This window comes from Tursiops truncatus, chromosome 1 (assembly GCF_011762595.2).
Source record: "Tursiops truncatus isolate mTurTru1 chromosome 1, mTurTru1.mat.Y, whole genome shotgun sequence".
NCBI lineage: Eukaryota > Metazoa > Chordata > Mammalia > Artiodactyla > Delphinidae > Tursiops > Tursiops truncatus.
In genome coordinates, this window is record NC_047034.1 from 41,897,487 (window position 1) to 41,910,911 (window position 13,425).

At 40.1% G+C, this 13,425-nt stretch overlaps 1 protein-coding gene across 2 annotated transcripts in view; it reads left to right on the forward strand.

The window, feature by feature from the left end:
- Positions 1-13,425, forward strand: part of PROX1 (prospero homeobox 1) — a 50,607-nt gene that overhangs the window by 5,394 nt on the left and 31,788 nt on the right. For both annotated transcript variants that reach the window (XM_033853221.2, XM_073803290.1), the window contains exons 2-3: positions 3,388-5,179; positions 12,138-12,245. In XM_033853221.2, coding sequence (XP_033709112.1) covers positions 3,455-5,179; positions 12,138-12,245 — 1,833 coding nt within the window. In that variant the 5' untranslated portion in view covers positions 3,388-3,454. The remainder of the gene's footprint in view (positions 1-3,387; positions 5,180-12,137; positions 12,246-13,425) is intronic.

A 13,425-nucleotide genomic window follows, 5' to 3' on the forward strand; every position in this document is an offset into this window, starting at 1 on the left:
AGTGGTACGACACAATATTTAATAATAAAAATATTCTATGTAGATTTTCATATTAATTACAGAGGAGTTTACAGGGATAGAATATGTGTATCCAATCGATAATACATTTGGGTTCAAATGCTACGTCAGTATTTTTCTGCATACTTGCTGATACTGATGTTCACCAGTGCTGATCAAAAGGTTCATATCGCTGGGTTAAACTCAAAATTAATATAAAAATTAAAACATAATAAGAATCAGTAATAATTGTAGTTGAAACATATGGCTTAGTACATATATTGAGAAATAAAGGAATTTTTAAAAATCTTAATGGACAGGATGATATCAGTGATAAATTAATTGCATAGCAGTCTCTAAATTCTGAATTGGGAAATCATGGAAGCACCTTTGAAAGTGTTTTCAAGTGATTTAATTTACATTATAGTCATTTAACAATGCAGTTTCTTATGTGGTAAAATATTCATATATATATATATATATATATATATATATATCTTGTTTGTGAAACATGATGCTAATAAAGTACTACAGTCCGCCAGTTATAATTATTTAATCTTGCCTATAGCCTTCATGGGTTATAATCCCAATGTGTATGACTACTATACCTTTATTTCTGAGTTTAGGTCAAAGCTATACATAGAGATCTATTTATTCACGCCTACTAATATAATGCCTTGTCTTGCTGGATTATATAATTTTTCCTAGTTTTCTCATTTGTTTTGTCCTGATTGTTATGTGTCAGCTGTACATTTTACAATAAGACCCCCAAATATTTAAATGTTCTTAGTCCCAAACAGAAACAAATCATTATTTAATCCAAGAATGCTGACCAGTTGAGAGAAAATTGCAAAAATCAGTTTCGTTCGGTGAATTTGAAGGAAGTTACAGGATATTTTCTTCTTAAAAGACCCAACAAGCACGTTTAATTAACATGTATTCTCCACTGAAGATGAGAATGTGATTTCTTTCCACCTTAGGAAGAGCACAGCCTTCCCCTTGGCTCAGGCATGAGGTAGGGATGCAGCTGTTGATACCTAGGCTAGATGAGAGGAAGTGCAGTTGACGCAGAGGTAAATGGCAGCTGGGAAGGGAAGGATGGCTGGGGATGACCTTGTGCTCATCTCTTACACCAGCGTGTTGTTTCTGAGCCTCTGTTGCGGAGATGCTCTTCCTGTAGCAAGGATGGGTAGGGGGAAAACCCAGATTGGATGTTAAGAGGAACAGGGGAAGAAAATACTGCAGAAAGTTTGTTCAACATTTTGATTGGTGATCTATGTGCTTTTCAGGTGATATTAAAGAGAAAATGATTTGCACCCAAAAAGACAAGAGGTAAAATTTTTAAAGAATGGCAATAAACTCTATTTTTGAAAAGCTGATCTACACACACAAAGTCCTCCTCGCAAAGACATCCCACCTCAATATGCAAGTCTTTCTGAGCTTTAAAATAATTCATCTTTTCTCTTGTTTGTCTCCGTCTCCCCTTTTTTCTTTCTCTCACCTGACAGCTGCACCTGATTTATCAGATCTAACATGTTAGTGAAATATTTGCCATTGCATTTTTGTATTCCTGAAACCAATTTCATTTATTAATGTGTGAGGGGTCACAATCATCTTGAATTCAGTTTTGAACCCTATACATGGAAGTTATCAAGATCTGTTTCCATTCCAAGTTCAGGAAATTTTATCCTGAGGCACACAAAAAAGTATTTTACCCTCAAGCATCCAAAAAAACATACAAAAAAGCATCATGTTGCTTTCTTGACACTCTGATACAGCCTTTATTTAAATGTATTATCTTCATATAAAAACTGAGAACAAGGGCTACATGATGAAATCTTTGTCGCTTAAAAAAATACACATTGCCATCTAAGCATTGAGCATTTTCTTGATTTTTGCAGGTTATTTCATGCTGAAATTATGCCTATTTGCATGGATAGTCATTCTTTAAAACTAGCCACAGATGCAGTCCTAGGGAGCACGTAGATGTTTTTACAGGTGAACCGAAAGAGATGGGAGCTGTTCCAAACACTCTGCACGCTGCCTTTGGCAATAGACCCTGTTATTGTGAAGATGTGCTCTGTTAAGCAAACGTGAAGTTTAATATTAGATAAACCCTGTGTGAAAAAAATTTTTCATTTTCTTCATAAAACGTTCATTGTAAGCAAAAAGATGCGACATCTTAACATTTATACAAAATTTGGGGTTAGCATCGCTGGTTAACGTCACAAAAAATGTCATGCAAGTGCCTTTTTATATTGTGTTCCCAAGAAACAATGGAAGTTCATATACAGAGATGGTATTTCCCTTTCTCACATATTTAATTGATGTTATTTTCTTTCTTCTTTATATATCTTCCTTCAGTCTTTTTTTCCGCCTGTGTTTTTCTCATCCTTTAATTTGGCACAAGAAATAAGATTCACAAATGGTGTATGTTAAAGAGCTTCTTTAGGCGTTTGAAGTATTATTTTGGCAGATTATAGAAAAAAAAACTAGCACTGAAGATGTATTTATCCTTGCCTAACTCAATTTATTGTTCCACAGATTGATTTCTAAAATGTGACAATGTCCTTCTTCTGCACTGAGTCCAACTTTATAATAATTGAAGTCATCAAAAACGACATCATGAAAATTTTTAAATATTCTCATACTTACATTAAAATCCAGCAACAGATACCGTCTTCAAATGTGATTTTAGTAATAAAAAGCGCATATCTGTGCTAAATAAGCAGACTTGTAGAATGAGTATTTGTGCACTTATTTCCATGCTAAATTGGCCATTTATGTTGGAAAGATGCTGGTGGGAGTGTTCTCCTCCCCATTTCACGTATGACAAAAATGTTTTAAAATTCAGTAATAAAGGGTGTGTGTGTGAAATATTTGCATTTTTAGAGTCATTTTTCCCCTTAATTGTGTTAAAGCCACAATAATTTTATCGCAGAAATGGAATTTTTCATCCAAATTTCACGCATCCTCAAAATGTAACCTTATTTCTTACGTATAGACCACTTTTATCTTCTTTTGTAATATGAATCTCAGTGCCCAAAATTTAATCAATTGGTTGTCAGAGGCTGTGTTCTTATAATCTACTGTTTCTTCTGAAGATAAACAGTATCATTTTAGGCATTTGTGAAAGAGAATCATATTACTGGTGCTTAAGCAGTTTTTGCTTTTTTTTTTTTTTTTTTAATCTTAATCCATCTTAAACCAGTGGAGCAGAAATATTTAAAAATGTTTCATTTCAAGCAGAGTGCATAATAAATTGCAATAATTGTAATGTGCCATAAATCCCAGAGCCTATGCATTTTGCATTTGATTCAGGATTGAGGTCAGGAAATTTGGAGAAATTTAAAGAAAATGATTCATCAGTCCTTTTGTTCTGTTGGCCAGGGTCCCAGGATTCTTGAGCTGTGCCCAGCTGACGAGCTTTTCAAGATGGCACAATAACTGTCCAGTGATGCCTGACCATGACAGCACAGCCCTCTTAAGCCGGCAAACCAAGAGGAGAAGAGTTGACATTGGAGTGAAAAGGACGGTAGGGACAGCATCTGCATTTTTTGCTAAGGCAAGAGCGACGTTTTTTAGTGCCATGAATCCCCAAGGTTCCGAGCAGGATGTTGAGTATTCAGTGGTGCAGCATGCAGATGGGGAAAAGTCAAATGTACTCCGCAAGCTGCTGAAGAGGGCGAACTCATATGAAGATGCCATGATGCCTTTTCCAGGAGCAACCATAATTTCCCAGCTGTTGAAAAATAACATGAACAAAAATGGTGGCACGGAGCCCAGTTTCCAAGCCAGCGGTCTCTCTAGTACAGGCTCTGAAGTACATCAGGAGGATATATGCAGCAACTCTTCAAGAGACAGCCCCCCAGAGTGTCTTTCCCCTTTTGGCAGGCCTACTATGAGCCAGTTTGATATGGATCGCTTATGTGACGAGCACCTGAGAGCAAAGCGCGCCCGGGTTGAGAATATAATCCGGGGTATGAGCCATTCCCCCAGTGTGGCATTACGGGGCAATGAAAATGAAAGAGATATGGCCCCGCAGTCTGTGAGTCCCCGAGAAAGTTACCGAGAAAACAAACGCAAGCAGAAGCTGCCCCAGCAGCAGCAACAGAGTTTCCAGCAGCTGGTTTCAGCCCGCAAAGAACAGAAGCGAGAGGAGCGCCGACAGCTGAAACAGCAGCTGGAGGACATGCAGAAACAGCTGCGCCAGCTGCAGGAAAAGTTCTACCAGATCTATGACAGCACTGATTCTGAAAATGATGAAGATGGTAACCTGTCTGAAGACAGCATGCGCTCGGAGATCCTGGATGCCAGGGCCCAGGACTCCGTGGGGAGGTCAGACAATGAGATGTGCGAGCTGGACCCGGGGCAGTTCATCGACCGAGCCCGGGCCCTGATCCGGGAGCAGGAAATGGCCGAAAACAAGCCGAAGCGAGAAGGCAACAACAAAGAAAGAGACCACGGGCCAAACTCCTTACAACCCGAAGGCAAACATTTGGCCGAGACCTTGAAACAAGAACTGAACACTGCCATGTCACAAGTTGTGGACACTGTGGTCAAAGTCTTCTCCGCCAAACCCTCTCGCCAGGTTCCTCAGGTCTTTCCGCCGCTCCAGATCCCCCAGGCCAGATTTGCAGTCAACGGGGAGAACCACAATTTCCACACCGCCAACCAGCGCCTGCAGTGCTTTGGCGATGTCATCATTCCGAACCCCCTGGACACCTTTGGCAATGTGCAGATGCCCAGTTCCACAGACCAGACAGAAGCACTGCCCCTGGTGGTCCGCAAAAACTCATCTGACCAGTCTGCCTCCGGCCCCCCTGCCGGCGGTCACCACCAGCCCCTGCACCAGTCGCCTCTGTCGGCCACCGCAGGCTTTACCACGTCCACCTTCCGCCACCCCTTTCCCCTCCCCTTGATGGCCTACCCGTTTCAGAGTCCATTAGGTGCTCCCTCCGGCTCCTTCTCGGGAAAAGACAGAGCCTCTCCTGAATCCTTAGACTTAACTAGGGAGACCACGAGTCTGAGGACCAAGATGTCATCCCACCACCTGAGCCACCATCCTTGTTCACCAGCACATCCACCCAGCACCGCAGAAGGGCTCTCCTTGTCTCTCATCAAATCCGAGTGTGGCGATCTTCAAGACATGTCCGAAATCTCACCTTATTCGGGAAGTGCAATATCCTTTCATTTGCCCCCCAAGGAAAACAAGCCCAAACCAAAAAGGCTTCCCAGAAGGTCAGGTTTACACATTGTTTAGAATGATGTAGATGACTATCTTCTTAAGAATGCAGTCTTTCCTCTTCTTCCGAGTAATAGGCTTTTATCAGCAGGCGTGAGGCACTTCTGGTTGCACAAAAGCTTCACAGGAAACCAACATTTTTGTAACTTTCACAAGTTGTTAATTGCCCTAAAGTGGTAGTATTTAATTTGTGCTTTTGCAGCAGGGTTTTTTCTGCTGTTTCTTCCGGTATTATCTTCTAATCCTTTTTTTTTTTCCCCAAGAGTAGATTTAGAGGTGGAAAAAAAAAAATCTCATTGTAATATTGAATTCTATCAGGTTTTATTTTAATGTAAGTTTCATAGCAGAATAAAGAGAGAAAAATCAGTTTTCAGATCCCTAAGAGTCCATAAGAAGAATTCTCCCCTTAGTTAATCTATAAGGCTCCTGGTCTGTTTAAAGAAGGCCTGATTAAATCTTATGAGGAACAGTCTACTGATGGGAGGCTGCAGTGGGAGAAAGATGGTTGTGGATAGGGAGTTAGAGACTCTCCTTATTCTTCAAGTGAGGTGTGTTCTTTTGTTTGTTTGTTTGTTTTAAAGGAAATATACAGGTACTGATTTATTCAGACGGTATCCATCTCTCTCCCGTTCACCCAAGGTCTGTTCTTTGGGTCTGGTGCAGCTGCCTCTATGCATGATTAACCTCTGTTCAGCCATACACAGAAATCTTTTGTCCTAACATACACAAAGCAAATTATTTTGGAAAGCGAGAGAGCACAATTAAATATAAAACTCAGCCGTATTCGACTTTAAAAATGCCTCTTTTATGTCTCTTTTATATTTTGAACCTGACTTTTATGTAGAGATGCCAGTTACATTTTTTGATTAGACCTGTCCTGAACTCTAGCTATTTTTAACTCACGATTTTTTTCTCTGTAAATTGGTCCTTTCAGTAAATTTTTTAAAATCTTGTGGTGGTTGATGTTTTGGGGGAGTAGAATAGTAGCATTGGGGGGCAACTAGAGACATTTCTTTTCTATAAATTGCCAGATGGATATGAAATTTAGCAATTAAGTTGGCTGTTGCTAAATTAAGGGTTTTGAGCAATCGTCTTGATGACTAGAGATTGACATTTTCATATCTAACCCTACTCCAGAGGCTGCCGTGTAAGTGCAAAGTCCCAGCTATGGTGGAAATGTGTTTTCCTTGATATGAAGTTCATCTCCTTCCAGCCAGCTCAGGATAACAGTGAAGATTTCTGATAAGGTGAATGGGAGCCACAAGTATGAGACACACTTGGGTAGTTAAGCACATTGTCTCTTTCCATAGAGAGGAAGAGGAGAATGACGTCTTGAGAGAAAGATTTGAGGACTTAAGATGTAAATAGAAATCGAGTGTTGGTTTGGTTGCTGATTTAACTTCTGACTTTCAGAGCTCTAAAGTTTAATCCACCAGTCATGAATCAAAGCTGTGCCAGGCACCATGCCTTACACATCATAGGCAGGCAATAAACATTGGTCCAATTGGACTATGGCTGTTGGTGATGAGAAAGGCAAAGTACATAGACACAGACCTTGAACTTTTTTTTTTTACCCTCTGCAGGAGAGCACCTTCTGGGGTTCATACCAGGCTCATGTCCAGGGCTAGACCCCATTGCTCCTCAGAGATCCCTTACTTCATTTTGAAGCCAGTGGTAGTGATGGTGGGTTGTTTCTCTCTCTCTCACTTGTGCGCGTGTGTGCGCACACACACAGGAAAGGGACGTGCCCATTTGGATGAATATTTGAAGCCAGGTTTCAAAGTCTTATAAGGCCATACTAAACTCTTTAACTCAAGATTCCAGTTTCTGGTTTTGTTTTGTTTTTTTTTTTTAGACTTGTCACCGTATCCAGATAATTATGCCTGTGCTTTTTTTTTTTTAATAAGTTGGGTCTTCTAAGAAAAAAATCTTTAGATCGCTCTAAGTGTTGACTATGCTCACTGTCTCACCCTCTCTAAATCCCCTGAGGAATTTTGAGGATTTGAATAGAAAGAACTTCCTTTTCTTTCTATACATATCAAAGACTTTAAAGAGAATTTAGTTGCTTCTTCTTCAGAGGAATAACTTCGCCTCTGTCTTACCATAGAAGATTCTGCTCAACAGCAACGGTTTGGAAACACCTGTATTCATAGGAAATGTTAGTTGCTTACACCTGGAGTTGTTTATTTTGTGTAGCTAAATAATTTTGGCCCCTTGCTGCAATGAATGATTACATTTCCCATATGCCAGCCTTCCAGCCTCTGTTTCTTTCTCTTTTCCCTTCTATGATCTCGCCCTTTTAGCCGTTTATCTCTTTGCTGTATTATTTCTCAGGAAGAAGATAGGCAAGCATCCTTTTCTAGAGTTCACACAGTTCTGAAGCCAGTGAGGATCTGAGTGTTTGCTGAGAGGTTGGGTCTGCTTTTCTCCTGTCTCCATCCTTGTATGGCGATGAGTTCTCCCCTTGACTTACCTGATGGTGTCTAGGCAAAATTCTCAAGCTTTTAGTTTAAAGAAACCTCTGGGAACCAGAGATTCTGGTTATCTTACTGAAGTAAGATAACAGCAAGTCATCTTACTTCAGTTTAGGTAGACAAGGCCATATGTGAACCTGTTCTGCGGTTACTCTTAGAAAAGATCAATAGAAATGAGGAGAAATGGGATGAAATGGTACCTTCATGACTGTCATTATTGTTTTTATTTTTAGTCCATGGCTTTCCAAACTGTAATGAATAATTGAATTCTTAAGGAACAATTCTTTCCCACCGCAAAAGACATCATCTGTTTCCCTGAACAAAGTAGCCAAGATAAGAACTATTAAGAACACCAGCTTATCGGATAAATCCATTCTGAGTTCAGCACATTAGGCATATATGTTGTACGTAATAGAGCACACTACCTTGTTACCCCTTCTAATAGAAAGGAACTAGTGAATGTGTGTGCATGGTAAACTGAATGTCAGTGAACCTGCACCAGAAGGTCACATCTTGGATATAAAAACTGTGTTCAGTATCTTTGCAAATGAATCTATTTAATCAAATATTGAATTTTATTCAAATTCCAAAAGAAACAGCCAGCCAGTTGTTTTTCCTCCTGATGTTCCTTGTCATTCATCCTCTTTGCATCCCAAGAAAAATAGCCTTGTTCGGGCCTCAAACATTTGCATGCACCCAATTAGAGCACAAGAGCGGTGTTCTAAGCACTTAAGACATGCAAGGGAAGAAACTGAACCTCTTCTCCGTGACAGTCAGCTTTCCCTGTTCGACTTTTAGGGAGAAGGTTAAAAAACACGTGAAGTTCAAAAAGGAAAATGATTTAATAATTTGAAACTAAAATCCATCTAGAAAACCTGAGTTAAAAATGAATTTCTAAAATGGGAATTAATCCATAGAAGTTGATGTTTTACATCTTTGGAAGTGGTGCGGGGCCATAGGAATTCTGTTAGGTGTATTAGCTGTAGCGAAACATGTATATTAAAGATTGGAAGACTCTGGATTCCCCTTCCCCCTCCCCCCAATTATGGACTAAGTAAATTAAAAATATATATATCCATAAACTACACATCCCACCGATTATGTTAAACTCCTTTGTGGAGCAACAACTTGCTCTGTCCCTTTAATTAAATGTGAGGGTTTAGATCTTTTCTCCCCTTTTAAGGATTCTAAGGGAGGAAAACTAGAAACATAGCAAATCAGAGCCTAAGGAGCAAGCTAAAATTCTCTGGGTTTCAAAGCGCTTTAGAAATTGTAAGCAAGTGGTCCCGATCCATTTGGTTGGAACTGCAGCATGTAAAACCTCTAGTCACAATTCAGGGTTCAGTTGGAAAAAAAAGAGTTTTCTTCCTGCAGCCTTCACAACCTATTATTCTCCCATTTGCCTTTTTGCTGCCTCTGCTGCTTCTCCCGCGGCTGCTGTTTAGGTGAAGTTATATTGTGCTTGGTAAACAGACAACACTTAAATTCTCAGGTTGTTTGCACACCATTTTAGGTTCAGCTGCAGTACCCTACTTCTCTTATCTTTTATATTCCCGAGCAGATGTCTTTCATTAATTTATGGATTTATCATCGTTTTTTTTTCTTTTTCTTTTCTTTTCCTTTCTTTTTCTTTTCTTTTTTTTTTTTTTACACCTGGCAGCTGTCTCAAGTTTCAGCAGTTATTGTCTATTTTGCATTATACATAGAATTGAATGTCATCTGTCTTCACAAAGCTATGGCTAAGAGAATTGAGGCAAAGCCACATGAGCTGCCGGGACAGATCTTGTTTGCGTTCCATCCCCCCTCACCCCACCCCCCCCCCCTTTACCTCCTTAATATTTATTTGTGCTCATTTTCTTTCCTGGCCTTGAATGGAGCTTAGCTCGTGTTCAGTACAGCTGTATGTTTACTGAATCTATTCCATCATGAGTCATTGTGCGTGTGTAAGTATCCTGGAAACAGCTAGTGCTTTCTTGGAAGAACAGTTGCTTTTCAGCACAAGCACTTAAAAGGGAAATTAACCAATTGGTCAGTTCAGATTTATTTTGAAGAGAAAAAAAAAGGATTATCTAACTGTTGGCTTTTAAATCTTTCATTAGCTATTTTTAATAGTTTATTAGAAACATATATTTTATGGGAATTTTATCTTAATTACACGATGAGCAAGAAATAAAGATGTATTCTGTGTTTCATTTCCACTGATTGATTCCAAGTATTTCCAACAGGAAGCATTTTAAAGCAAAAAAACGTACTTGAGAAATTCAAATTAGGATGATTTTTTTCATGAAATAAAAAGCCTTTAAATCCCAACCAAAATACGATGGATACTTTGCTCTGTCTTTTTAGATAAAAAAAGACGAAAACATCTTAGCATAATTTAAAGACACTGAAAGCTTCAGGAAGTTTTGGTGGCTCAGTAACTATCTGAGAACCACAGCAAAACAATTCATTTTGTATGAGACCAAATTTGAAAAGGTTTGGAACTTTTCCCTGCTAATAATTAATTGTACTAGGTTGTTTGGACGTAGCCTTCTGAAAGAACAGATTAGAACCCAGATCTGAGGATGTTTGTCAAAGTTTGGACTTGCCTAAAACTCTTATCACGAGGCAATAGGAGACAGCTTGCAACTATTATTTCACTTATCCATTTGGACAGATGGTCCTGAAGTGTGCCGGGCTCCTTTAGTCCCCTCTCTCAGTCTAATGGAGGTTACTGGAGGGCCTTTCAGCCCTCTCCTTGGCACAAGAAGTATGTCAGTCATAAATTATCGTCTTTGTAATCATTAAGGATCTCAAACAAAAACACAAGTTCAGTTAAACTGCTTTGGCTTACAGATAAAACATCAAAATTTCTTTCTTCAGTGTTTATTTACAGTGAAAACAAAAGGCTCAATATTTAACCTTTCAATTTACAAACTAAGGTGATCTTTTTCAAATTGCGTGATATTAACGGGAATGCTAATTGATCAAATTCTCAGCAGAATATTTGGTCAAACCCCCTGTTATAAGTAGTCAAGAACTTATCAGTATTAACTCGATTATGCTTCTCTAGGAGCTTTCTGGTTTCCCTGTGTTCCTAAGCTTGGTCATGCCGTACTTGATGATGGTAATTTAGAAACTTTCACCTTTCCTAAATATCTGTGTTTATTTGACCTTGCTTCATACGGTGTGAAATTTTTGTTGGGTTTGTCAGCCAAGTGTGTGTGTTTGCTTACGTGTGCGTGTGTGTGTGTGCGCACACCCACACGTACATATTTTCTTTTCTTTTTTTTCCCCTTATTTTTTCCCAGACTCTCTTTTAAGAGAAAATCCTTAGAGAAGCTTCTAGGAAGGACCCTTAATTGACCTTGTGGGGGACCACATTGATTTTCTCCACGTGCATCTTCATTTCTGATAAATTATAAAGCCATTAATTTGCTGAGGAAATGGCAGGGCCAGGCTGCGGCACAGATGTGACCAGAGCCATCCCAGCTCCGAGTCTGCTGAGGAGTGCCAAGAATCTGGGGGAGAATCAGGAAGCCTGGATGGTTATGCTTAGCCTCACATTCTCTTGGGAACTGTTTTAGTTGCTGCTGTTTACAGATCTAAAAGGTAATGATGTTTCCAGATAAATAGACCTTCTTATTTTGGGTAAGTGGCCATTTATTGATCTGCTAACCCACATTTATTGATTTGTTAGCTCCAACCACTGTGCCACTCTCAAAGGAGTTAACTATAAATCCAGGAGAGGCAAATCGTATTTGGTTTTGGATCGTTGCTCTAACAAAAGCGACCCCCCCTCCCCGTTCTCTCGGTGCCCAAACTACCCCTCCCCAGTTTTAGCTGTTATTGAAAAGGAAACAATTAAAAGGATATAATAATAAGACAGGAAGAAAGTGAGTCAAGATGCTCCGTTATATGAGCGCTGAAAGGTGAAATGTGAAGCTTGCCTGACAGTGTTCAGAATAATGCATTTTATATTTTCGTGTACATTAGTATAATAACTGGATGTCATCTGCAGAGAGCGGAGAGAACAAACAGAACTGTAATTGTGAAGAAGGAAAAAACTCTCACGATAAAGAGTTGTGCAGTACCTGTTGGGTGCATTTGTCTCCTTAGCAACAAGTGAACGTATAGATAGCGTAAGGACTTCAAATAGGGGGAATGTTTTGCCATCCTCACCACGAAGTCTCCAGGATTCCGCAACTAAATTGTGCATCTTCGCCATTATATTTGGCAAATTCTGACCGGCAGTGGTCATTGTGAGCAGGCAGCAGCAAGTTAGTGGTGGATTCCATGGCCAGCGCCATTTATCTTCCAGAATGCCTATGGCTGCTGGGTGGTGGCCCTCCAGATTCCTGGGGGGGGGGGGGGGGGGGGACGGGGGGGATGGTAGGTGCTTGTGTTTCAAGAAATTGTTTCCTTAACCAATTGCATCCTACATGCAGGAAGGATTGTCACCCAATCACTTGAAAAAAGCAAAGCTCATGTTCTTTTACACCCGTTATCCCAGCTCCAACATGCTGAAAACCTACTTCTCTGATGTAAAGGTAAGGACATATTTCATTATTAATGTTTTCAATTTCTGTGCATGAGGTAGTGATTTGAACTCTTGGAAGTTAATGGAGATGAGTGTGAAGTTGGTTGGTGAATACACCTACGTTGTAATTGATTTAATGCATTTGTCCTTTGGTCTAAGGCTTTGCCAAGCAAAGAGGAGGCTCCTTGTGTGTTAAGACGAAAGGACTGGGCGCACAGGTTTTCATTCTAGTCCGGGAAACTTAACCTCCGTCTTTCTGTGTCTTAACTCCTGGGAAGAAATTTCAGTTGGTCCTGGAGGGATGTGCTTTAGAGAATTTTATTTTCCTCCCCTCAGCCACAGTAAACTGTTTCTGTTTTTGTTTCTGTTAGTTTCCCCATATTTGTGCTTAGGAAAGCAAACACTAGCACCTCTTTTTCCCCCTGTCGAAAGGAGCGTACATTGAAATTCTCTCTGCAGTAGCTGCTTAAAAACAAAAGTGATGATTGTCTCTTATTTACAACTTAATTTGTTGTTGATGTAGAGTACACTGAGCATAAGGAGAATGAATAAAGTGACAGATTCAGGACACATTATTCAAATGAGGATATGAAAGCTGTCGGCCTACAGCTGCAGCCTCCCTCATTCTACAGAATATGGGGACCTCCTGGTTCTGTGTGTGTGTGTGTGTGTGTGTGTGTGTGTGTGTGTATGCGTCTGTGTCTGTGTCTATGTGTGGGTTTTAAGTAATTGTTTTCAACAACTTGATGTTGTGTTAATCATCTGTAACTTTTTAAAACATAGATTGGGTTTTGATGATGATAATGACACACATGGTATCATTATCCAACGAACTCGATAAACATTACATTAGCCGAGATTAGTTTATTAAGGCTGGGTGCTCTTCCCCCCACCCTCTCCTGCCCACCCCCGTGTGTACAAGTTCTTATTTCTGCCACGGAGAACCCACAAGCTGCCAAAATGTGCTCCTTCCTCCGCGACTCCCCTCTCTCTGCAGTGGGTTTTGTGCCCAATGTCTGAGTCGTTTCATTGGCCCCTTTCGCAGGCCGACCCATTTCAGTCTTGCCTTCACTGGTGTTTTACTTGGCCTTGTAAGAAAAGTTCTGTTTTCCCTCCTGTTTGCTTTTAAATCGTGTAGCAACTTCAGCCTTTTATCTCTCTCCTTCCCTGGCTGAGCTCCTTAAGGAAGG